Genomic DNA, 23,530 nt, shown 5'->3' on the forward strand with positions numbered 1-23,530 from the left:
GCCACGCCTTCCTCCGAGCTCTGGCCCCTTCCCCTTCCTGCAACAGAGAACGAGCAGCTCCCGGAAGGGCCAACTAAGGAAGGCAGCTAGGAGATCTGAACTCTCGTGCCACCGTCCTTCAATGACCAAGCCCCTGTCACCATGGAAAGAGGGGACACCAGTGCTTGGGAAAGGCTATCTAAACCCACCTTCTCACTCCAGCCCTGTTCAGAGACAGAACAGTGATAAACTGCCCCTCAAGAGTCTCTAAGACCCCATGATAACCCTTCTCTCCCATCTGGAATTCTGTACCCAGAATTGACTTAAGGAGTTTACCAATTAGTGTGGGCAGCAAGGTTTGGGCAGGGGGGGGAGTGAGGGGAAAAGAGGAAATGGGGAATGGAGAAGTGGAACAAGAGTCAGAAAAGGGGGTGGAGATGAACAGGAAAAATTGCCAAGGACTGAGTCTAACAGAGAAGTAGATGGTTAACAAACATCCTAAGTTTCTCTTTAAAGTGAAAGACAGTAAGATGCTGGGAAAGACAAACCAGAAATTTGGGTGTGGGACCAGAAAGTGGCTAATTTATTATAGTTTCTCCTTTTCTAGTACATGCACAGAAAGCCTGACAGCTAAGCATTCATGTATGTGTATACACACACACACACACACACACACACACACAGAGTCCCATTTCCAACGATGAAGAGGCTCCACAGAGGGCAGGGAGGTCCAACACTGTTCCCCTGCTCACCGATCCACTTCTCCAAACACAATATCTTGGGTACCTAGGAGGTCAGGGGAAGGAGAAAAAAAAGTGATGTTACCAAGGATCTAGAAGTCATTACAGTGCCCGGGAGACTGAGGATCTGAGTCTATGCCTGTAGTCTGTTGAAAAGGAAGTGTTCGGTTTCTGTCCCCAGTCAGAGTTCCAAAGTCCCTTGACTAGAATGCCTCCACCACCCAACAGGCCTTGTACCTATGATGGCAACGACGTCCGCCAACATGTGTCCCTTAGACATCTTGTCCAGACCAGCCTGGAGAGATTAAGACAGCAAGTATTAGGCAAGATAAGCAAGGTGGAGGGGGAATGAAAGTTCATAAAGATCTCAACCAAGGTCATTCCTTATTGGATTCATGTATTAAGAGTTATAATCACCGAGGCTGGTTCTTACCAGGTGAGCAAAACCAGGTGCTTTGATCTTGCATCGATAAGGGCGGCTGCTACCATCAGATACCAGGTACACACCAAACTCTCCCTGTCCAAAGAAGGTTGGCTGCCTTCATTAATAGGAAGAACGCTTTTCTCTGCCAACAAAATCCTTTCTATTCACCCTCATGTCCTCGTTTTCACTGATGAATGAGAATTTAATTGTACCTCTGTCTCCAGTCACCCACTACACATACTGTCTTTTCCTTTCCTTTCTCGCCTCACCTTAGGAGCCTCGATGGCCGTGTATGTGGCACCTGGAGGAACTTGGTAGCCCTCAGTGTACAACTTAAAGTGATGAATCAGTGATTCCATAGATGTCTGGAGAAAGGAATAAGGGAGCATCAATAAGCCGGATCCAAACTGTATGGCAGGCCTTTGCACACAGAAAAACACTCTCTTTGCACAGAGAAAATAACCTCTATCCCCAGGGAGTCTAAAATCCCCCATGTAAGTCAGTGAGCAGAGAAGATACAGAAAGAGAAAGGAGAGTGTGGGAGGTTAACAATCTTACACAGTGAATTCTTTGAAAAAGGAAAACTGAAAAGTAGGATTTAATCCAAAGACACTCCTCCCCAGTCACTGCCCCTTGTCCGCCCCCGGCCTTTTTCCTACCCCTGTAGCCAACTTGGGCAAACTTCGGAAGATGATGAGGGACAGGGAGGCTGGTGTGCTGCAGTCTGTGGGGTCACAAAGAGTTGGACACAACTGGGCAATTGAACAACAACAAGCCAACCTTCATTTCTGCTCGTTTTGGTGGAGACACTTTGGCATCATCAACCTTGATCTCCCCAGGAGGCATCTTGTTCAGACACTGTGAGATGATTCGAATGGACTGGCGCATCTCCTCCACTCGACACAGGTATCTGAAGGAGATGAGACAGACTAAGAACAAGAGACAAGCAGCCAGAGGATCGGATGTGAGGCTGGGAGAAAGCGCTGGGCTGAACTGAACAGTGCTAGGTGACTTTCTTCACTCCCCTAGTATGGCATCTCTGCTTGGCCTGGGCACCCGTATAAAACCTAGTCTTCTGATTTGAGTACTTTCCCAAATCCTCTCCTAGTTTTCTCAGATTATGTCCTATAGTATTTCCCTCTTTAGCTACTCTCTTTTTGGAGGTGAGAGTCAGATTGACTGAAAAAGAAAACAGTAGCAAACTTTTCTTGGGGTCAGTAAAGAGCAATGGAATTTGAAGCTTAGAATCTAGTAGAAAGAGCACTGGATCAGGAGGATTCTAGTCTCAAGCACTACTGACAGAACAATCCCAGGCTAATCTCTAACTTTTATGCTTCAGCTTTTTCAGCTATAAGATGCGGCCAAAACTAGTTCTATCCAAGACATAAGGAGAATGTAAGGGTAAAATAAGATGTCACATATGTGAAAGTGCCTTAAAAAGCAACCTAATTTAATACACACAGGTGTTCTGGTAGATACTAAAAAGTATGAGAAAAAAGAAAAGTAGCTAAGAGCAAGGTTAGACAGGGAAAAAACCAGGGGGACAATGAGCCAAGAAAGGATTTGGGCCTTACCTATCATAGCAGTCCCCTCGAGAGCCAATAGGCACATCAAAATCCACCTGGTCGTAAACATCATAGGGCTGGGTCTTCCGCAGGTCCCACTGGATGCCTGAGCCCCGGAGCATCACCCCACTGTAGAGAGTATAATAGAATCGAGGGTCACTTTCCACAAACCAAGAAAGGAGGCATGCTCTCTTCCTTAGGCTCCCCTCTCCCTCCCGCACACTCTGGGCATGGGGTAAAAAATCAGCCTGGCAAGGAAGGTGCCACACCTGAAGCCAAGATATTAATCTGGAACCCACCCAACCCTAAAGAGAAAAGTCTTATTCCTCCCACCTAAAACCATAGTTAAGTGCGTCTTCTGCTGTTACAACCCCAATGTCGACTGTCCGATTTCGCCAGATCCTATTGTTGGTCAGCATCTGTTGATCAAGAAAACTGCTGTATGAACACTATTCAAGACAGTCCTCAGATACCTCTGTATTTCTTTACAACTGGGGACTAAAACCCCACGAACCCTTCTTGGGGGAAAGGGGATTCTTCCCACTGACTTCTATCTTACCTCCTCCAGCTCATCAATCCGAAGAGAAAAGTTCTTAGAAAACTCATAAATGTCATCCATAAGCCCAAGGGGTAGGTCCTAGAAAACAAATGGAGGATCAAAAATGAGCCTAGAGCTCCTGCTAAGGAGAGCCAGCTCTGCCTCAGGGGTACAGGGCTGGCACTTCCATCCGCAGTGCTGCCCTCCAGTGGCCACGGAGGAGACAAGCAAGGACGGGACGTTAAGGCAGGCGGGGGAACCTGCTCACCTGGTGAACACCTCCTGGCCGGACATAAGCCGCATGCATACGAGCCCCAGACACTCGCTCGTAGAACTCGAACATCTTGACGGGACACACTGAGTTAGTGACAAAGTCCTGGGTCCCTAAGTCCAACACCATGGTGGTTTACTCCCCCGCCTCCAGCCTTCTGGTGCCCAACCAACACTTCACAACACAAAGCTCCTTAAAAATATAACCCAGGGGATTCCCTGGTGGAAAAGTGGCTAAGATTCTGTGCTCCCAAGGCAGGGGGCCTGGGTTCGATCCCTGGTCAGAGAACTAGATCCCACGTGCCACAACTAAGACCCCATGCAGCCAAATAAAAATATATAACAAAAGCTTAAAAATATATATATATAACCCAGATTAAACATGCCTTCTCCCCCTGAATGTTCTCATTCCTTTTATTCTCATATCCTTCATACCTTCTCTATCTCAGGTACCTCCTCCCCTTTTCCCATCCTTCCTCCTCTTCATACCTTCTCCCTTTCTTCAAACATCCAGAAGAAAGGGGTCATAGCCCCAATGTCCAGGGCATGTGTGGTCACAGCCATGATGTGGTTCAAAAGTCGAGTGATTTCTCCAAACAGCACTGTAGAGAGGTGAGGACAAGAAGAGATGGATATAGGAGCCAGGGATCCAGGCTGACAGAACAGTTCTGGGGTCTGTCTATATACTAAGCTCTGGTTCAGTGCTCCTAAGACGGGGGGCAGAGGCTCTATGCTATACTCACAATGGGCCATAGGAAGAAGGGGATGGGGCATACCTCGGATCCACTGTGCACGAAGGGGAGGCTGGATGTTGAGCAACTTCTCCACAGCCAGTGAATAGGCCTGTTCATTACACATCATGGATACATAGTCCAGCCGGTCAAAGTATGGAAGGGCCTGGGGAGAGGGAGAAATCTGGGTCACATCTAACAGGCCAAGGAACCCTCAGTCTGGCTGCTAGAAGCATTGTTCTCAGTGGGCATCAGAGGTCAGTGCTACGTAAGTCTTCCCAATCTCAGGAGTCTTAGAAAGGCAGGATGAAACACACAGAAGGGGTGAGGTGGGGGGGACCCTGATCTGTCGGGTTTGCCAATTTCCACAGTAAAAATACTCCTACAAGGTCCCGTTTTAAACTACCAGCACTACATAACTGAACACAGACAGCACTGGGCAGAGTAACACACTATTACACAGTATTTCCACTACACAGATATAATAAAAGCAAATGCCTCGAGAGCACGGCACAGAAAAATGTGGTAAAATAACAAAGCCAGGGATTTTCATACTTCTTACCTTGATTTTTAATATATTAAACTGCAAGCTAGCATAATTTAATTTTTAATGATAGCTGTGTTTAACAACTGGCTCACAGAACTGAAAATTTAACAATCTGTTTTTGCGAGCCAGTATGAGCTGGCTGCAGCACACCACTGTCAACCTAGCCTTCTGGGCCAAGTGACACCTCTGTCCAAGAAGAATGTCTATCTGAGATACTAACAGGGAAAGGTAATCTTAGGAGGAAATTAAGGAAGAGCAAGAAGGACGGAAAGAGACAGAAAGGATTCATCCACACAGTACCAAGAAAGCTACGTTCCAGCTGTTTGCTTCAGTTTCCAGGAAGGAGGCGGAGCTAAGATGCCTCTCTTTGGAACAGCCAGTTCTTGCCCTGATGTCACTGTGACGCGGGATAAAGCTACAGGGGTTAACTCTACAGACAGAAACCATCGTTGCTGGGACTCTTGGGGGGAATCACATTCTAGTCATCTGGTTCTAAATCCTAACCCCATCGTTCGGTTATCAAGAGCTTTCTTCGTGACAGTAAGAAAAAAAACTTCAGATTCCTATCCCAGGATCCAGTTTCTTCAAATCTGACCCTCACTATTTGGGTCACAGAGTTCTCCAAAAACAGCAAACTCGTTCACAAACTCCCTCTCGGTCACTCTGACTCACTGAGTATTTCAAAAACAAACTTAGAATGCTGGAAGATACAAGAATCAGCTGTTAGTCCTGGAGAGCTGACGTCTCTTTCCTCTTTCCCTGACCCCAGGGACACCAGCTTTGACGTACTAGTGTGATATAAGGGCAGGGAAACTGAGGCACTGGAGTAAAGGTAAAGGGGCCAGCCAAAAGTCAGCCAGAGAGGAGTTAGGAGTGTAGCTCTGGCTCCAAAGCCTTTCTGTTGGGTAAACCAAATCCAGATGATTCAAGTCCAGCATTCCCTGCCACATCTCTCCATCCTTCCAACCAAAACTGTCCTAATAACCTCAACAGGGTTCCCTCCCAACCCCCACAACACCCTCCTTCTCTGGGCTTCTGGGGCAGCAAACTGGCAAAGTCCCAGGTTAGAGCATCCCCAGTCCTGCCAGCAGGTCTCTGTTCACCCCTCACACCTGCAGATAGGTCTTGTATTCAATGAGCTTCTCAGTGCCTCGGTGCAGCAGCCCGATGTGAGGGTCGCACTTCCGCACCATCTCCCCACTCAATTCCATCACTAGCCGCAGGACTCCATGGGCTGCTGGGTGCTGGGGCCCAAAGTTCAGGGTCAAGTTCGACACCAATGTGTCCTTTGGAGGGTCCACATCTGAGAAGTGGGAAATAGTTGAGCCAAATGGTAATTCCTTTGAGAACCCCCAAAAGACAGCAAGGAGTTAGCATCTCCCTGTATACCTTCCATCTCACCATTTCATATCCTGCTAATTTCCCAGTCTTTAACATAACCAAGAAGAAGACCATCAGCTGGGGAAAAGGGAAGGGAGATCTAAACTTTCTGATGAGAGGGAGAGGGACCATGAACCTCACTCTTTCCACATCTCTCAGAATACCTTTAAAAAAAAATGACAGATAACATTTATACAGTCCCTATAATACGCCAGGCACTACTCTAAGCACTTTACTTATTTTAATTAATTTAATCATGTCAAAAACCATATAAGTAGTAACTATCTTACTGAAGAAACTGAGGCCAGAAAGGATAAATGAATTCCCACTGAGTCAGTAAGTGGCAGTTTCAGACTCCACACTCTTAACCACTAAGATACACTGCTCTCCAGCTGTATCTGCTGAATGTCCAACTAACTGGGAAATGTATATTTCATTTTTACCACTACTAATTGACAGCTTGTACCCTCGAGAGGCTTACTATTTAGTTTGGAAAATAAGTACCTGTGAGAAACTAGTAGCACAGGTCAAATTTACAAGTTGCCAAGTAAGTTGCTTAGCTAAGTATTTAAAAAAGGAAAGAAGACTGTGAAGACTTCGTGGAGGCAAGATATAGGCTGCTTCTTAAATACAGGGAATGATTCAGATAGGAAGAGAGAAGAGGCATCCTAGGCTATGGAATGAACATATGTCAAATCTTAGAAACAAGGAAGTAAGTATCTGTGAAATTCTTATCTACCAAGGGGCAGAAGATTGGTGTTGGCAGGCAGTGGGGGGTATGGTTCAATTATCAGGATTATTAGAACACTTAGGGAGGACTGAGCACAAGCCAATCACTACACTAAGTGGTTTATGTTACTAGCATTTCTTTTAATCCTTACAAAAACGCTACGAAAGTAGGTGCTTCATTCACTAGTAAATGGAGGGTTGAGATCTGAAACCAGACTCTACTTATGCAACCAAAATTCTTCACCATGGGCTTTGGAGTCAGTCAGATCCACGTACAAATCCACCTGTGTCCTCGATGATCTTTTAATTTCCCTACACCATGATTTCCTCAAAAGTGAGATAATATCATTCTCATAGGGTTATTGTAATGACTAAGTAAAATAATGCATACAAAAAACACTCAGCACATGATAAGCACTCAGCTATTATTACTGTTAAGTTTTTTGAAAGGTAACTGGAAATTCCTCTAAAGGTTTTTGAGCAAAAGAATGAATGACATAGTATAAAACAATGTTTGGGGGAAGATAAAGGTGATGACATTGTATAGGACAGCTGAAGGGGAACTAGATCAGTGCAGGAACCCATCAAAGAGATTCCCAAGATAAACAAGGTCTAATATAAAATAAACCAAACCAACAAAGGGCAAGATAACCAGGTGTGAAACATTACTACAAAAGAATCTGCATGGTTTGGTGACATAATGAAAATAGACATGGAGGGGAAGAAAGAAAAAAGAACCAAAGGTGACTAAAAAGTTTCAATCCTAAGGGATTAGGAAAATGAGGGAGTCATTGATCAAAATTAAAAATCACAAGAAGGGCTAGTTTTATGGCAGGGTGGGGGGAAGTTTCATATTTAGAAAGGTTTCATTTGGGTGCCAGTGGGAAAAAACTCCTTTAGCAGGAAATATATTAAACCTCTGGAAAAAGCTGAAGCTAAAGATACAAATTTGGTAGGGATCTTCAAGGGTTGTCTGGAATCTCCTCTTTCTTTTCCCTTGGAATATTCTACTTGATAAATACCTCCTATTATCATTATTATCATATGTGGTGAGTTGCAAGTAGGCTATTGCAAGCAAAAAGAGTTGGGGGCTACATTTTGCCTCAGACAGACAGCTCAAGAGCACTCAGAAATCAGGGTAGGGCAGGGAAGTGTGTGGGTTGGGACAGTGACCCTGGGCACTCACCATTCCAAGGGGGAGGTTTCCAGTGGGCTGTTTCCTTGGTGGGGTACATGATAGCGCCCCCATACTGCTCTGCCCATTCCACATCTGGCTGCCATTGCCGAGCACCTCTGGGGAGGTAATGACAAATCCTAGACAAAAGGCCTGAACAGTGCTTGGTTCCTCTGTTCCCATTCACTTTCACGTGGGCCCTGGGAAGGTGTCTTGGATTCATCAATGCCAAGCCCCTGACAGAGCTGTGTAGCTTTGGCAGAACAAACTGGAACTCTAGAGGTTCCATTCTTACTAATAACTTATTCCCGGAATCACTTCACCCAACAACCCTATGCATGCAAAGATGGGGATCCCAGGTCCTTTAATTTCTGGTCATATTCATGGTTCCCATCTCAGTGAATACAAATCCGAGAAAGGCGTTTATTCAAGGTCAACCGAAGAGTAAGAAAAGCGGGGTGGGGCATGCTGGCTCAAGTATGGCCAGAGGGATGCACTGAGACCCGGGGATTCTTGGTTTACGTTCCTCCTTTAAGTCCATGGGGATTGCTTTCCTTTTCTTTTCTAGCGTCTAAGGAGACTTTTCACCAGTCGCGCCCCACCCCTGATGGGGTTGGGAGAAGCAGCAGGGTGTATGGGGTGGGTGACATTATCACTAACGCTGAGGGGCAGAGTCTCCCTCCAAATGATTTCATCTCTGGCAGATCGAGCTGAAACAATCTTTCCTCCCTCCTCCAGAACAGGTACCACCGGATCCTGGAACCCGAGAGAGCAGGCCAGGGAGAGGGGTCACGGGCCTGGGTCATTCTTTCCTAAGGGGTCATGGGGCCCGTGGAGTTCCCAGACTCGAGAAACCCCAGCCCTGGAGACAGCGCATCGGGCGCCGCCCGTGGTCTCACCTGCTGGGCTGAATCGGCAATCGGGCCCCAGCCCCGGGCCGCAGCACCTGGGCCGCGACGCCCCGCAGGCTACACAGAGCCCGGAGCGCAGCCATCTTGCCCGCCGTAGACTGCGGGAAGGAGAACCTGGCGGAAGTGCCTCTAGCGCGCCTCCTTGTGGGCTTCCCGCGTATCGGCGTCACGCACCCGCCCTTTTGTAAGCTGGCTGGGTCGCCGATCGCTAACCTGATAACATCCGGGTTCTGCGCCTCGGCTTCACTTTCGCTTAAACACCGGAGGCTGGGGACGGTGCTTCCCACCGCTCCTGACGGACTCTTCAAAGGCTGAGCCAGAGAAACCTGCCACCGCTGCCGCAGGCAGCGACTTCCCTCAGGAAGCCCCGCCGCGCTGCCCGTGCGCGCCTTAGAAAGTGTCCTGCCGCCCGGTGCCAGACGCACACTTGCATGGAGACCCTTCCCCACGTTCTGCCTGCGCTGGTCTGTAGTCCTGCCCTTCTAGGGTAGCGCCAGGCTTTGCCAGTTACCTCCTTATCCCCAAATCCAAAAGATTTGGAGCAGAGGGAGCTAGCTAATTTGCAGATGGCCTAAATGGGTTAGGGAAAAGGGGCCCAAGTGGGACTGGGCGGGTCTGAGAGCTCCCGCCAAACCTAAATGAAAAAAAGAGTAGGAGGCCAAGGCCACCAGCATTGGAACAGGCTGCTGGGGTGTGTAGGAGTCACCTCATCCTAGCTGAGGAGAGGAGGTCCCCTGTAGGTGACCCTGATATCTGCCAGCTTTCCAGAACCTACAAAATTACATACTCAGGAAGTGCCCTTAGTGATCCCTAGCATCCCACTTCTATCCCTGGTCAGTCTCTTTTACCTCATGTGTTTCTGACCTGGCCTATCCCCTGGCCAATGGCATAGAAATGTGGTACCATCAGGAGTCTGATCCCAATTCTGTGTGGTAGAGACAAAGAGGAGTTTTCCAGCCTTGGATCTGATTCCTGTTCTCTTGGCCTCTAAGCTGAGCTCCAGCTGGGCCACCCGTTGAATTTGCACATCCCTTCCACTTGAGGTCTGGACAGAGTCTTTCCCCAGAGAGGGTTCCTGGGCCAGAGCCCACCAGCAGTGCAGCAGGGTGGGACAGACAGACCAAGAGAGTGGTAGATACAAGTAATTCCTAGCTACAAAGAAAGAGAGGAAAGCCAAACTTCTAGTTGACCTAATGGGAACTGTACCAAAGGGTGGGGCCATATCCCACGCTGTGGGAACTGCCTGGGACCTGGAAAGACTGGGCAGCCCCCACAGAGCCAGGCAGAGGCTGTGTCTCCCTGCCCCCTTCATTTCCCACCCACTCCCTGGGCCTTGTCTCCCTGAAACACAGTGAATGTGGTAATAGTGTGGGAGAACGAGGTGGGGACTGCATTTTTTTTTGCCCTAATCCAGCCTAGGAGGGGCTTCCCTGGTGGCACAGCAGTGAAGAATCCACCTGCAATGCAGGAGATGCAGGTTCCATCTCTGGGCCTGGAAGATGCCCTGAAGGAGTACATGACAATCCACTCCAGTATTCTTGCCTGGAAAATTCCATGGACAGAGGAGCTTGGTAGGCTAGAGTCCATAGGGGTCACAAAGAGTCGGACACAACTGAGTGACACACACACACACACACACACACACACACGTCAGGATAGTCTAGTCAGGATAGACTAGAAGTCAGGATAGACTCTGGGCTGCTTGGCCCTGGGGGCAACTTGGGCTAGGGTGAGGGATCCTGGGGGGCTGCCTAGGACACTGCATCTTTTGTGCCTTCTCCCTGCTGCCAGCACCCCCCCCACACACACTCACACACTGCTGCTGTGGCTCTAAGGCCCTTTGTCTCTCACTGCTTAGTCACCCCCTTTGTCCTCATCTCAAATGGGGGTAGGAAGGGGTAGTAAGAGCCCTCTGGTGATAGCTCCTCTTGCCCCTGCCCCTTCTGGTCTCCTAGCCTTTGTCTGACTCCTGCAACACCAACCCCCTCCACTTAGGACCAGGGTCAGGCTGTGTGGTGGGTCAACAGGTGGGTGTGGCAGTCAGAAGCTGGTGGGTGATACAGGAAGCGATGGGCACCAGGGCAGGTATTAGCAACCTGAGCAGGAAGGGAATGGGAGAGGAAGTATTCTGGCGGATGTGATGTGGAGGACAGGAGGACAGGAGGTGACGAGGCAAAGAGTGAATAGGGGAATGGGGGTAGGGGCAGGTAGTCCACCTCTGGGAAAGGAAAGTGCTGACTGTACTCTCCTTCCTCGGGATATCCTGGGGAAAGGAGTGGCCATAGCATGGGGTGAGCAGAAATCACCACTACTTCTGAACCCTTTCCTTCCTTGCCTTGAGAGTCCACCCCCAAGACTCCTTTGCTGAGTCTTCTCCAGTCCCACCTCCAGTCCCACCGAACCCAGGGAATCATTTGTTCCCTTTCCCAAACATTACCTCTTCCTCCCCAAGCACTCTCCCCATCCTAGGCACTGGGTTTCTATTTCTTTCAGTACCCTAAGTTTCCTATATACACAATGCTGCATCCACTCTCTCCCTGCCCCATGGGGAATGAGAAATAAAGATGACTAGGTATTCCAGGAAACACTGGGTTCTTAGGACAAAGTGGGGCCAAAAAAAGGGAACCAAGTGGGGATTCCCTCTGATGGATTGACACAGGGAGCATCCTGAGGAAACAAGTCTTTCCTGTGCTGGGGGTTGACTGACTTGAGGCTGGGGGAGGGGTTAGGGCAGTTGAGAGTGGGTAGGAGCTAGGCCCAGAGCCTGGGGGAAGCTACTGGGAACCGGGCCAGGGAAATGGGGAGTCAGGAAGTGGGGAGGGGGAGCCCTGGGGGGAATGGAGGCGGAATGGCTGTTTGGGCTTTGGAGGGGGCGGGGAATGGTAATTCAGGAAGGGGGAGCCTAAGGGAAAGAGAAGGGAAGCAGTGGTGCCACCCTGGGTCTTCTTTCTATAAAAGTCCTTAATCCTGTCTGCCGCAGCCTCTGCCTGCTTCACGTGCGCATTCTAAGCAGACTCAGCCTGCCTTTGAGCAGTACCCTTCCTGATCACTGTCTCCTTGCCTGTCCCTTCTTCCGGCCTCCTGTACTCTCTCCGACTGCTTGGTTCCTGAGCTGTGTCAAGTCACCTCCTTTCTTTGTTCTGCCCTCTTGATGCTTCCTTACCTGTTCCCCACCCTCTTTCCCTGGCAGCTCACTCAGTCCCCTTGGCCCTGGAAACCAGCCTATGGGGCAGAGAACATCATGAAGGATTCCTGAGAAAAGGCTAGACAGTGGGAGCAAGAATTCTCCCGGGACTTTGATCCTTTCTTTGCGTGTTGGTCAGGCCCTTTCCCTGACTTCCTACCCCTCCTGGGGCTCTGTTGCACCAAAGAGAGTGAGACAGCTGAGAGCCGACTGTGGAGTTTGGGAAAAGGCTATGTCATCAGTTGGCCCAGTGCCTGTGAGAGTCCCCTTTAGCAAATGGGACTGGGCAAGTCCCATTTTTTTTTTTTTAAAGGAAAACAAAAGGATTTTTGGGAAGCGATGAGACACCCATCTGAGTTCTGCCACCAGAGCTCTGGGCTGAATGGCTTATAGCTCAGCCAATCGTAGCAGCTGGGGATGCTTAAAAAGAGCTGGCGCGGAGAGAAGCTGGGAAGAACTCACAGAGAGACCCACAGACACATAGACACGGGAGAGAGAGGAGGAGGAGAAAGAGACAAAGGCACGGCGGAAGGAGGCAGAGAGAGGACAGGCACTGAAGCGAAGCCAGAGAGAGTCTGAGAGAGCAGAGGGAGAAGCCAGAGAAGCTGCAGAAGACACAAGCAGGGAGAAACAGACCCGGGAGAAGGAGGGTGTGGGAGGAGAGTGTGGAGGAACCAGACCACTAGGCACCTCTCCTAAGCCTAAGGGCCAAGTTTTCTCCCATCTCCTCTGAAGGTCCCCGGGCCCTCTGAAAACTCTGCCTCTGACCCTGGCATGAGTCCGAGCCCCCAGGCTGCAGAGAGGAGCTTTTCAAAGCCAGGGCAGGGAGGACTTGGTGTCCAGACGGCCTCAGTCCCTCCCAGCTGCAGCACCAGTGCCATGTCCCAGATGGACTCGCATCCCGGGAGGGGCTTGGCGGACGGCTGGCTGTGGGGAATCCAGCCCCGCCTGCTGCTCCCCACTGTGCCCGTCTCCAGGCTAGTGTGGCTGCTGCTGCTAGCCTCCCTCCTGCCCTCAGCCTGGCTGGCCAGCCCCCTCCCCCGGGAGGAGGAGATCGTGTTTCCAGAGAAGCTCAATGGCAGCATCCTGCCTGGTTTGGGTGCCCCTGCCAGGCTGTTGTACCGCTTGCCAGCCTTTGGGGAGATGCTGCTGCTAGAGCTGGAGAAGGACCCCGGCGTGCAGGTTGAGGGGCTGACGGTGCAATACTTGGGCCGGGCGCCTGAACTGCTAGGTGGGGCAGAGCCGGGCACCTACCTCACCGGCACCATCAACGGAGATCCGGAGTCGGTGGCATCTCTGCACTGGGACAGGGGAGCACTTTTAGGGGTGCTGCAGTACCGAGGGACTGAACTCCACATCCAGCCCCTGGAGGGAGGTGCGCCTAACTCCGCTGGGGGGCCTGGGGCTCACATCCTACGCCGGAAGAGTCCTGTCAGCGGCCAGGGACCCATGTGCAACGTCAAGGCTCCTCTCGGGAACCCCGGCCCCAGCCCCCGAAGGACTAAGGTAGGCAGTCCTGGAGTCTGTGTCCTGCAGTGTCCTCCTGCCATGTCTGTCCTACTGACCGCTATTCACCTTTTCTCCACCCACTTCAACTTCTGGCCCGTCTGCTGCTCCCCTCCCTTCTGCCTGCCTTTTCTCTTTCCACTAGCCTCCTTTCCTGGGAAGCCTCTGGCTTTTCCCTGCCCCAGCCCTTCTAGCCAGATCGCTGATCCCAAGGGGTGGTTCCCAGAGGTGGGTCAGAGACTCTGTGCTGGGAATGACTGCTCCCTCTCCCCATCCCACCCCTGCTTGGCTGTGGCATCCTGCTGGCACAGTCCCCAACAATGAGGCCCTCCTAACAGCCCCCTGGCCTTGACTCTTTTCTGGGCCCCAAGTTTGACTTTCACCCCACCACCAGCTAAATGAATGACGTTTGAGGCTCGAGGGATTGGCCTCTGGCTTCTGATGCTGTCTTCAAAATTGTTCTGGCAAACTACCAACTAGGGCAGGAGCGGACAGGGGAGGCAAGGCACCCTGAAGTCCGTTGTGGTCGGTCCTTCCCACACTGCGGGCTGACTGTAAGGCTGCCTGAGGCTCCATCCTTTCCTCCCTCCCACTCCTGCTCTCCCCCTTCTTCCCTTCCTTCCTCCCTCCCTCTCTAGCTTTAATCCAGACCAGACGTTCCCTCCACACCCGCCACGCTGAGATCTGGCCCTGGCCCTAGCTGCTGACTGAATTATTCCTCCAACCACACAGGGCAGACACGTTGCAGCCCAGCCCTCTAGCCCCAGTCCTGCAGGCCCCGGCCACACTCAGGCCTGGGGGACCCCATGGTCCCTCCCAGAGGCAGTCCCAACTGTTTTTCACTTCAGGGGCCCATACAGCCCTGGGACATGGCATCCCTATCCCCTCCTCTTCTCAGAACCAACAGATGATTTCTCAGAGTTACCACAAAAGCCCAGGGATTTGGAGTTGGGGGGGGGAGGCCTCACCAGACCCTTCAAGAATCCTGTGGGATATGTGAGGCCCAGCTGGCTCTGCTGAGTTCCAGACCTAGGAAGTGAGGGAGGGGAGAAGTTATCCATGGGTCTGGAAGACTATTTCAGGATCCTCCTCCCCTCTTTTCCTCTGCAGCGTTTTGCTTCACTGAGCAGATTTGTGGAGACTCTGGTGGTGGCAGATGACAAGATGGCGGCATTTCACGGTGCAGGGCTAAAGCGCTACCTGCTGACCGTTATGGCAGCGGCGGCCAAGGCCTTCAAGCACCCAAGCATCCGCAACCCCGTCAGCTTGGTGGTGACTCGGCTAGTGATTCTGGGGCCAGGTGAGGAAGGGCCCCAGGTAGGCCCCAGTGCCGCCCAGACCCTGCGCAGCTTCTGTACCTGGCAGCGAGGACTCAACACCCCCGACGACTCGGACCCTGACCACTTTGACACAGCCATTCTGTTTACCCGTCAGGTGAGGCCCCAGTCAGCACCTCAGGCAATGCACTGCACAACTCCAAGAAGCACCGGTGCACAGACTCTGGTGTAAATGGTGCCCCTGGAGTAGTTCGACATGGCGCCTGGCCCCAGCCACACTGCCAGTGCCATCTTGGCCCTGACAGTGCTAAAGACGCAGTGCCCAGGTCTCTACTAATCTGGATCTCAGCCCCATGCACCCTGGTGCCTTGTTTCCTCATGCATTGTCTCTGATCCCTCTCCACAGGACCTGTGTGGAGTTTCTACTTGTGACACTCTAGGCATGGCTGACGTGGGCACCGTGTGTGACCCCGCTCGGAGCTGTGCCGTTGTGGAGGATGACGGACTCCAATCAGCCTTCACTGCTGCTCATGAACTGGGTAAGCTAGGGGTGGGGTCATGGGGTACCCACGAGGAGTGAGAGAGCTGTCGGGGGAGGTGAGGCAACGGTGAGCTCACCAGGGTACAAGTGGAAGTCACAAGGTTTTTCTTCCTTCCCCCCAAGCCTCAGTCCAGGGCCATTACCCTTCTCTGCTCAGGATGTAGACAAACAATTAAATTTTTCTATTCAATGAGATAGTGTGTAGAAATCTACTGTGAACTTGGTTGTGTGTGTGTGTGTTTGGAGGGGGAGGTGGGACAGTGTTGAGAGAGATTATTCACGAGAGTCAGTGATAGAATGGATGGAATCAGGGTTGGGAATGTTGGCTGTAAGGAAAAGTGAGTAGAGAGGGCCCCTGAATATATCGGGGGGAAGGGAGACAGAGAAATGGGGGCTACATACTGAGAAGCCCTTGGAGCACCAGAAAGAGACTGGGGGCAGAATGAGATGTGGAATGGATCTGATCACCCAAAACTGCAACCAGGCTTTGATGGGTCTGCAACCCCCTGAGGGCACAGGGATGGGATTCTTGGACACTAACAGGGCCTCTACTCCACAGGCCATGTCTTCAACATGCTCCATGACAACTCAAAGTCATGTATTGGTCTGAATGGGCCTGAGGGCACCTCCGGCCATGTCATGGCTCCTGTGATGGCTCACGTGGATCCCGAGGAGCCCTGGTCCCCCTGCAGTGCCCGCTTCATCACTGACTTCCTAGACAATGGCTATGGTAAGCAGATGGCACTCCCCTTGCCCTGTGCAGGATGCAGTTCCTGCCCCCCCACAGTACTTCCTCTTCTGCTGCATCCCACATGGGCCAAATTGACTCCCTCCAACATGCCTCCTCTACATGTGGGATAGGGTGAGAAACGTTGCTGCCTTTATGCAGTTCCTACTTCCTCTCAGAATGAATAGCACAACTACAGGAGGCAAGTTTTGGCCTCAAAAGAATTAGAACTGACCTTCTAAGGGCCAGAACTGTTCGACACCAGAAGGGGCCAGTTGTGAAGAGGCCTTGTCACTTGAGGTGTGCAAACTTAGCAGTATGACTATGATCGGGCAAGGCTGTTGATGAGAAGCAGATCAAGAAGTCTGTAGTTGGTTAGACTAGGTAGGAAGATCTAGTGCTGTGAGCTCCTCTCCTGATCCTATTTTTTGATGTGTGTAGATGTGTGACTGTAAGTTACTTCACTTCTGCATTGCCGATCTGTAAAATAGGCATAATAACAGTAACTACCTCACAGGTGCTGGCCATGATTAAACACATATTGTTGGTCAAGTATTTAGTCAGTGCTCATCAAATAAACATCGAATAAATTGTAGCTGCTATTTAAAGTTTCTTCCAGTACTCGCATTTGTAGGATCCCTCAGCCCCCCGGGGAATCCAAGATTTCAGCTGATGATCAGCAGGCACCTCTGCAACCTCTTGCTGACTTCATAACCCCCCTGCCTCTTTTCCCAGGGCACTGTCTCCTAGACAAGCCAGAGGCTCCCCTACATCTGCCTGTGACCTTCCCCGGCAAGGACTATGATGCTGACCGCCAGTGCCAGCTGACCTTTGGGCCTGACTCACGCCATTGTCCACAGCTGCCGCCGCCCTGTGCTGCCCTCTGGTGCTCTGGCCATCTGAATGGCCATGCCATGTGCCAGACCAAGCACTCACCCTGGGCTGATGGTACCCCTTGTGGACCCGCACAGGCTTGTATGGGTGGCCGCTGCCTCCATGTGGACCAGCTCCAGGCTTTCAATGTGAGATCCCAGGGCAGGGGTGGGGCAGAGGGCCTGGGGGAGTGGTGACTGGCCCTGAGCCCAAGAGAGTATATTTATCCCACTCTTCCATTCTGTCCTTCTGCAGGTCCCACAGGCTGGTGGCTGGGGTCCCTGGGGATCGTGGGGAGACTGCTCTCGGAGCTGTGGGGGTGGTGTCCAGTTCTCTTCCCGGGACTGCACACGGCCCGTCCCCCGGAATGGTGGCAAGTACTGTGAGGGCCGCCGTACCCGCTTCCGTTCCTGCAACACCCAGGGCTGCCCAACTGGCTCAGGTGAGGAGTGGGAGGTATGGGACCCCTTGGAAAGCATTGGGAGAACAGAAAGCATGGTCCCCTGAGTGAAGAGACCAAGGAGGTGTTAAGGGTCCTGCTGTTGAGGGGAATGACAGGCAGTCTGTGGGGTAGAGAGCTGCCATGCTGTCCAGAAGGTGTGAGAGGCTTACGGGAGGCTGGTGGGGCAGTGTGAGGAGAGAGGGGCTCTGACTATCTGTTTTAACCCTACAGCACTGACCTTCCGCGAAGAGCAGTGTGCTGCCTACAACCACCGCACTGACCTCTTCAAGAACTTCCCAGGGCCCATGGACTGGGTTCCTCGCTACACTGGTGTGGCCCCCCGGGACCAGTGCAAACTCACCTGCCAGACCCGGGCACTGGGCTACTATTACGTGCTGGAGCCCCGGGTGAGGACCAGCATGCCCCAGGGCCTTGTCTGTGCTCACTCACGCCCCCAGAGGCCCTCTGCTTTCTGATGGCCGAGATCCAAAACAGTGCTATTGCCGGAGTTCCCACGGCCATGCCTGGCCAGCCCAGGGCTCCATTCTCTGTCTGTGGGTATTTGGAAAATCAGCCCTGGACTCTGGATAAGTTGTCAGTCAGGCCGTGCTAGCCTGTCCCATCTCCATTGGTTTCTTGCTCTTTCTCTCCCCATCTTCCAGTGCTCCATTTGCTGAGAATGGAAGCGTGTGGCCTTTTGGGCACGTCTCTGACCCCCATCTGATGAGCTGCTCTGTTGAATTACAGTGGTGGCCTCATTGAGCTCATGGGGAGCCAGTCCCCCACTAAACAGGCCTCCTGGAGAGGGTGATGGCCCTGCCCCTCCCCTCTCTGTGATAGGGCCCTGGGTTGAAGCTAAAGAAGAACAAGACTAGCGGTTTTGCCTCCTTCACCCTGTTCTGGGGAGAATGCCTACATGTTGACTGCCCTCTAGTGTCTAGCTGGGACACTACACCAAGGTTTAGGGCTTGGTGTTGGGATTCAGGCCTGCAATTCCCATGTTGGCATCTCCTCTTGCCAGCTGTGTAACCTTTGGGCAAGCTCCTAATCTTTCTAAGCCTCAGGGTTCCATCTCTACAAACCTCAAATAGTGGTTGTGAGATTTATATGGCACTTAGCACAGTGTCTAATTCAGAGTGAGCATTATGAAAATGGTGGCTTTTATCATTGTCATTATGATTATCATCCCTTACAGAGCCTGGGCTTCCCTCCGCATTCCATCCACATCCCCTCCCTGATGGGATATGGGTTTTGTTTGGCTTACTAACACCTTTTGATTTAGGAAGACCCTTTCATCACTCCCTCTCTTCTCCTCAGGTGGCAGATGGGACCCCCTGTTCCCCGGACAGCTCCTCAGTCTGTGTCCAGGGCCGTTGCATCCATGCTGGCTGTGACCGAGTCATTGGCTCCAAAAAGAAGTTTGACAAGTGCATGGTGTGTGGTGGGGATGGTTCCAGCTGCAGCAAGCAGTCTGGCTCCTTCAAAAAATTCAGGTTTGTTCACTTCCACCTTCCTGGGGATACAGAGGTATCCTCAACACTGTTTCTCCTCTCAAAGAGCTGACTTGGGACTCTGGTAGGGGAGACAAACAGACACCTGCTGCAGAGTGTCAGCCTGGGCTTGCCCCTTGTGGGCAATGGGGTAGGCTTCCCCAGGAGGTGACCCCCCTCCTAGAGGGAGAGTAGGAATTGGACAGGCACCAAGGAGGCGGGGCTTAGAAGGGCACCTCAAGAAGGGGCCACAGGTGTAAGGGCCCACAGAGAAGAGGGAGAAGGACACATTTGCAGGTAGCTCATATCTAGGCTAGACAGCTCAGGTAGGTCTGGGGAAACAACCTGCTGCACAAGTGTGATGGTACAAACCCCGCTCAGAATAGCAGAGAGGATTCACCAAGATGCTGAGTTCTCCTCTGCTCTCACACAGGTACGGATACAACAACGTGGTCACCATCCCCGCTGGGGCCACCCACATCCTGGTGCGGCAGCAGGGGAGCCCTAGTATCCGGAGCATCTACCTGGCCCTGAAGCTCCCCGATGGCTCCTATGCCCTCAACGGTGAATACACGCTGATACCGTCCCCCACAGACGTGGTACTGCCCGGGGCAGTCAGCCTGCGCTACAGCGGGGCCACTGCAGCCTCGGAGACACTGTCAGGACACGGGCCCCTGGCTGAGCCCTTAACGCTGCAGGTCCTAGTGGCTGGCAACCCGCAGAATGCCCGCCTCCGATACAGCTTCTTCGTGCCCCGACCGGCCCCCTCCACGCCACGCCCCACTCCCCAGGACTGGCTGCGCCGCAAGGCACAGATTCTGGAGATACTCCGGCGGCGCTCATGGGCCGGCAGGAAATAACCTCACCATCCCGGCTGCCCTTTCTGGGCACCGGGGCCTCGGACTTAGCTGGGTGAACGAGAGACCTCTGCCGCGGCCTCGCACCGAGACACCGTGGGGGAGGGGCTTAGTGAGCCCCTCCCCTCCTCTCTGCCCTCCCGAGCAGGCTGGCCCTGCCGGGTTTCCTGCCCTGGATGGCTGGTGGATGGAAGGAGCTGGGAGATTGTCCCCTATCTAAACTGCCCCCTCTGCCCTGCTGGTCACAGGAGGGAGGGAGAAGGCAGGGTGGGCCCCAGTTGTATTTATTTCGTATTTATTCACTTTTATTTAGCACCAGGGATGGGGATGAGGGTCAGGGTCCTGGGGAAACTGATCCCCTGACTTCATAGCCCTCACCCTGTCTAGGAAATCCAGGGTGGTGGTGATAGGTGTACGTGATCTGTGTGTGTTTGTGTGTGACAAAGTGTGTGTGTGTGTATGTGTGTGTGTGTGTGTGTGTGTGGTTCATCCTGCCCAGCTTTCCTCTCCTTGAATTTTATTTTCTGGGAAAGGAAGAGTCAAGGGTAGGATAGGCCTTCAGGGAGTAAGGGATTATCATATTTTTTCAATATAAATTGAGTTTTGCTATTTATGTGCTCCTTTTGGAGTCAGACAGATGTGGGTTGCACCCTGATTCCACATCTCTGAACATTAGTTTCCTCATTTGACAATAATAATACCTCCTTTGTAAATTTGTTATAAGGATTAAATACTGTAAATAAAGAACTAGCACAATGCCTAGCACTCCATAAGTGCTCAACAAATGTCAACTGTTGTCTGTTGTTATTATCACCACCTTGCTGTCCTCAGCTCCACTGTCTACGCAGTCTGCAGTGCATCTGAAGGTGGCAAAGATCTGCGTCAGTGGTGCCTGGCCTCACCCCCAGGCTCAATTCCTTTGGTTGGCAGAGCCCTAGCCTGGATTTTGAAGGACTGTCAGAGAAAGGACAATCCGGTCCCTGATTCCTAGAGGCTTCCAACCACGTGGAGACTTAAGAAACACTGCAGTACAAGCACAGTTGACAAGAACGTGAAGGTGAAAAATACCAAGAACAACTATGTCAACACATACAAACAGTGCTTAGTAAGGAGAGTGCTAGTTAAGGGGGTCCTGGCGAAGCTGTTTCAGAAAGACCACTGGAGCAGGAGCTGGTGGGTCTGAATCTGAGTTGGGGTTCAGCATCTTATTAGCTGGTAGTGGTGGATAAGTCACAGATTTTAAGCCTTAGGTTGCTCATGTGTGTAAGAGGGCTAAAAATACCTCTTCCCACAGGGTTATTCTGAACAAATGTTACAATATTTTCAAAACAGTGAAGACTATACCCATGTGAATTACCCTTGTGAGTACTGAGTACTCACAGAGTACTAGAGTCCCTGGAAACCAGTATAAACCCAGCAGACTTCTTTGAAGACGTGAGGTTAGAATGGAATTTAATAAGAGGTGTGGGAGATAGTCAGGAAGACCAAAAAAAAAAAAAGGCATGGAGAAGCTGAGGCAAGGGGAAGCCAGGTATTCAACGTGGCAGAAAACACCCAAAGGGCAACTGGGGACTAAACAATTCTATTTTTCCTTCTGACTGGGTGACTTTGATTAAGGGAACAGGCTTGTGATAGGGTAACAGGTGAACCCTGCAAGAATTTGGAGTCTTGAGACAGTAGCAGGACTGCTAGGGATTAAAGAAGGACTAAATGTGGAGGTGGGTGGGGTGTCCAGGAAGGCGAACAAATGTAAACCCATGGCTGATTCATGTCAATGTATGGCAAAAACTATTACAATATTGTAAAGTAATTAGCCCCCAACTAAAATAAATAAATTTATAAAAAAAAAAAAAAAGAAGGACTAAATGTGGAGGTGAGGGAGGAACTGTAGGTAAAGAAGACTCTGAAGTGGAAGTGGAGGAAGAGGAAACAGGGAAAATAGAGGTGCTTCATTCTGCCATAGTAGCTCCTGGCTGGGCTGCCAAACATTGCTTGGGATGTAGTGCTGGAACTAGGGGATTAAGGCAAGCCATGGAGAGTGTGGTGGTAGTGTGTACTATGCTCACTGGAGCTGGGCTTCACTGCTCAAGTTCTGTGCCAGGCAGTGCCTTACACAGCGCACTGGAGTTTGTACTGCCGAGCATGGCACCTACTCCCTCGGCAGCACTGGGAGCAGGGCAGGCCCCTGCTCTGCTCCATCTCTTCTCTTCATTGTGTATGGCACCCACTGCTGTGCTTGGCCCTGGCCCTTTCTCCTGTCCTCCTACCAACCAGGCTAGAGGAGGGAGAAACAGGAGAGTGCGACAAGGCCAGAGTGATCTTCAAATGTTTCATCTAAGTAGCAAAATTGGGCCACCAATAACATGTTTATAGACCTTCATACTATGAGCTAATGGTATAATAACCCAAGTTTGGTGCTAAGTAGACCTGCGGTACAAACACAAACAGTACAAGATTAAAGACGCCCACTGCAGTCTGGGGAAATGTTTTGTAGTATACCTCCACAAGGAGAAGGATAGGATGATATGAAGAACTGTATGATAAGAGCAAGCTGAACTGATGCCCAGGCTTCAGTGGACTATGAGGTTTAAGGAGGATGAATCCTGGGATTCCCTAGTGGTCCAATGGTTAGGACTTCGTGCTTCCTCTGCAGGGGAAACAGATTTGATCTCTGGTCGGAGAACTAACATCCTGCATGCTGTGCAGTGTGGTCAAAGAAAATAAAAAAGGAGAGTGTCCTGGGCTGGGCCTTATGAACAGGTAATCATGATACACCTTCTTATGTTTCTTTAGTGTCTATGGTAATTCACACTTTGCAAACCACTTTCATGTGTATTATTTTAAGAGAAAGCCCTTTTCTCACTGAATAAGGTTCTGACTGTCATGAAGAAGTTTTTCCCAGGAAGGCTCTGAGCTCAGAGGCCACCTGTATTATTGGGTGGGTAGGTGGGTGGAGTTAGACAGTGAAATAGAAGAGAGAGCTGCTCCCCAAAGAGAAGTGATGGGTATTCTGGCCCTAAATCCCAAGCAAGGCCTCACCCTTTTCCAGAATGTTCTCATCATAGCACCCTCCCCAGAACCAGGCCAGAGACTGCCTAATATCCTGATGTCAGGAGTCCAGCAAGTTCTTCCTATGGATTAAGGAGTGCATACCTCCCTCAAAGAGCCAGAATGAGCCCTGACTCCTCAGTCTGCCTAATCTATTCCCTTCATGGGCCTGACCGTCTATGGGGTCGCACAGAGTCGGACACGACTGAAGCGACTTAGCAGCAGCAGCAGCATGGGGCTGAGCTGGGGTATGAATGGACAAACAAGAGGAGAAACAAGAATAACAGGAGGGAGGAAAGCATGGAGACAGTTCAAATATCTGGTCCTTAAGGGAAAAAGAATGATGTTGAGCTGAAGAAAGAAGAATCAGTGACTGCTGGGAGAGCCCAGTCCCTTCAGAAGTTCAAGCAGACACACTACTTTATAGGATGGCAAGGGTGACTGTGTGTTTGAGGTGGGGGGTGGGTGGAAATTGAAGCAATAGCTGTGAGTTGGGCCAATTTCTTTCAAATCTTTCTGTCCCTGAGATTCTCTGTTTTAGCGGTTAGAGCAGAAGAAATCTGAGCATTTGTCCAATCACTAATTTTGTGGTGGGAG

General features: G+C 51.1%; 2 protein-coding genes across 3 annotated transcripts; one reads left to right on the plus strand and one right to left on the minus strand.

Moving 5' to 3' along the window:
- Positions 1-533: 533 nt before the first annotated feature.
- NDUFS2 (NADH:ubiquinone oxidoreductase core subunit S2) lies at positions 534-9,090 on the minus strand. 2 transcript variants are annotated; one of them, XM_081485019.1, is made up of 14 exons: positions 8,977-9,090; positions 8,090-8,196; positions 5,907-6,097; positions 4,293-4,413; positions 4,006-4,118; positions 3,515-3,589; positions 3,268-3,345; positions 3,042-3,127; positions 2,718-2,837; positions 1,924-2,053; positions 1,413-1,508; positions 1,153-1,236; positions 957-1,014; positions 534-765 (listed from the first exon to the last, which is right to left on the minus strand). In XM_081485019.1, the coding sequence occupies exons 1-14, from the start codon at positions 9,069-9,071 to the stop codon at positions 728-730; spliced, it is 1,392 nt and encodes a 463-aa protein (XP_081341145.1). In that variant the 5' UTR covers positions 9,072-9,090; the 3' UTR covers positions 534-727. The 2 variants fall into 2 exon arrangements, with proteins under 2 accessions (XP_081341145.1, XP_081341146.1); XM_081485020.1 differs by lacking the exon at positions 3,268-3,345.
- Positions 9,091-10,541: 1,451 nt separating this feature from the next.
- ADAMTS4 (ADAM metallopeptidase with thrombospondin type 1 motif 4) lies at positions 10,542-20,676 on the plus strand. The gene is made up of 9 exons (XM_081485032.1): positions 10,542-13,678; positions 14,789-15,112; positions 15,362-15,494; positions 16,056-16,226; positions 16,959-17,245; positions 17,352-17,538; positions 17,770-17,945; positions 18,856-19,031; positions 19,462-20,676. Exons 1-9 carry the CDS (start codon positions 12,947-12,949, stop codon positions 19,886-19,888), a joined length of 2,613 nt encoding a protein of 870 aa, XP_081341158.1. The 5' UTR covers positions 10,542-12,946; the 3' UTR covers positions 19,889-20,676.
- The last annotated feature ends 2,854 nt before the right edge of the window (positions 20,677-23,530 follow it).

The sequence above is a fragment of the Giraffa tippelskirchi genome, chromosome 5 (assembly GCF_054371585.1).
Source record: "Giraffa tippelskirchi isolate mGirTip1 chromosome 5, T2T-mGirTip1v1.2.pri, whole genome shotgun sequence".
NCBI classification, from domain to species: Eukaryota; Metazoa; Chordata; class Mammalia; order Artiodactyla; family Giraffidae; genus Giraffa; species Giraffa tippelskirchi.

What these genes read in the sequence shown, in the direction of transcription:
- NDUFS2 (XM_081485019.1), bottom strand. Translation starts at nt 9,071, where the DNA reads ATGGCTGCGCTCCGGGCTCTGTGTAGCCTGCGGGGCGTCGCGGCCCAG. An exon ending in TTGCCGATTCAGCCCAGCAG is followed by an intron (nt 8,197 to 8,976) that starts GTGAGACCACGG and finishes TTACCTCCCCAG; the next exon opens with AGGTGCTCGGCAATGGCAGC. An exon ending in TGTTTGAAGAAAGGGAGAAG is followed by an intron (nt 3,590 to 4,005) that starts GTATGAAGAGGA and finishes TGTCCCGTCAAG; the next exon opens with ATGTTCGAGTTCTACGAGCG.
- ADAMTS4 (XM_081485032.1), top strand. Translation starts at nt 12,947, where the DNA reads ATGAGTCCGAGCCCCCAGGCTGCAGAGAGGAGCTTTTCAAAGCCAGGG. An exon ending in CCAGCCCCCGAAGGACTAAG is followed by an intron (nt 13,679 to 14,788) that starts GTAGGCAGTCCT and finishes TTTCCTCTGCAG; the next exon opens with CGTTTTGCTTCACTGAGCAG. An exon ending in ACCAGCTCCAGGCTTTCAAT is followed by an intron (nt 17,246 to 17,351) that starts GTGAGATCCCAG and finishes GTCCTTCTGCAG; the next exon opens with GTCCCACAGGCTGGTGGCTG.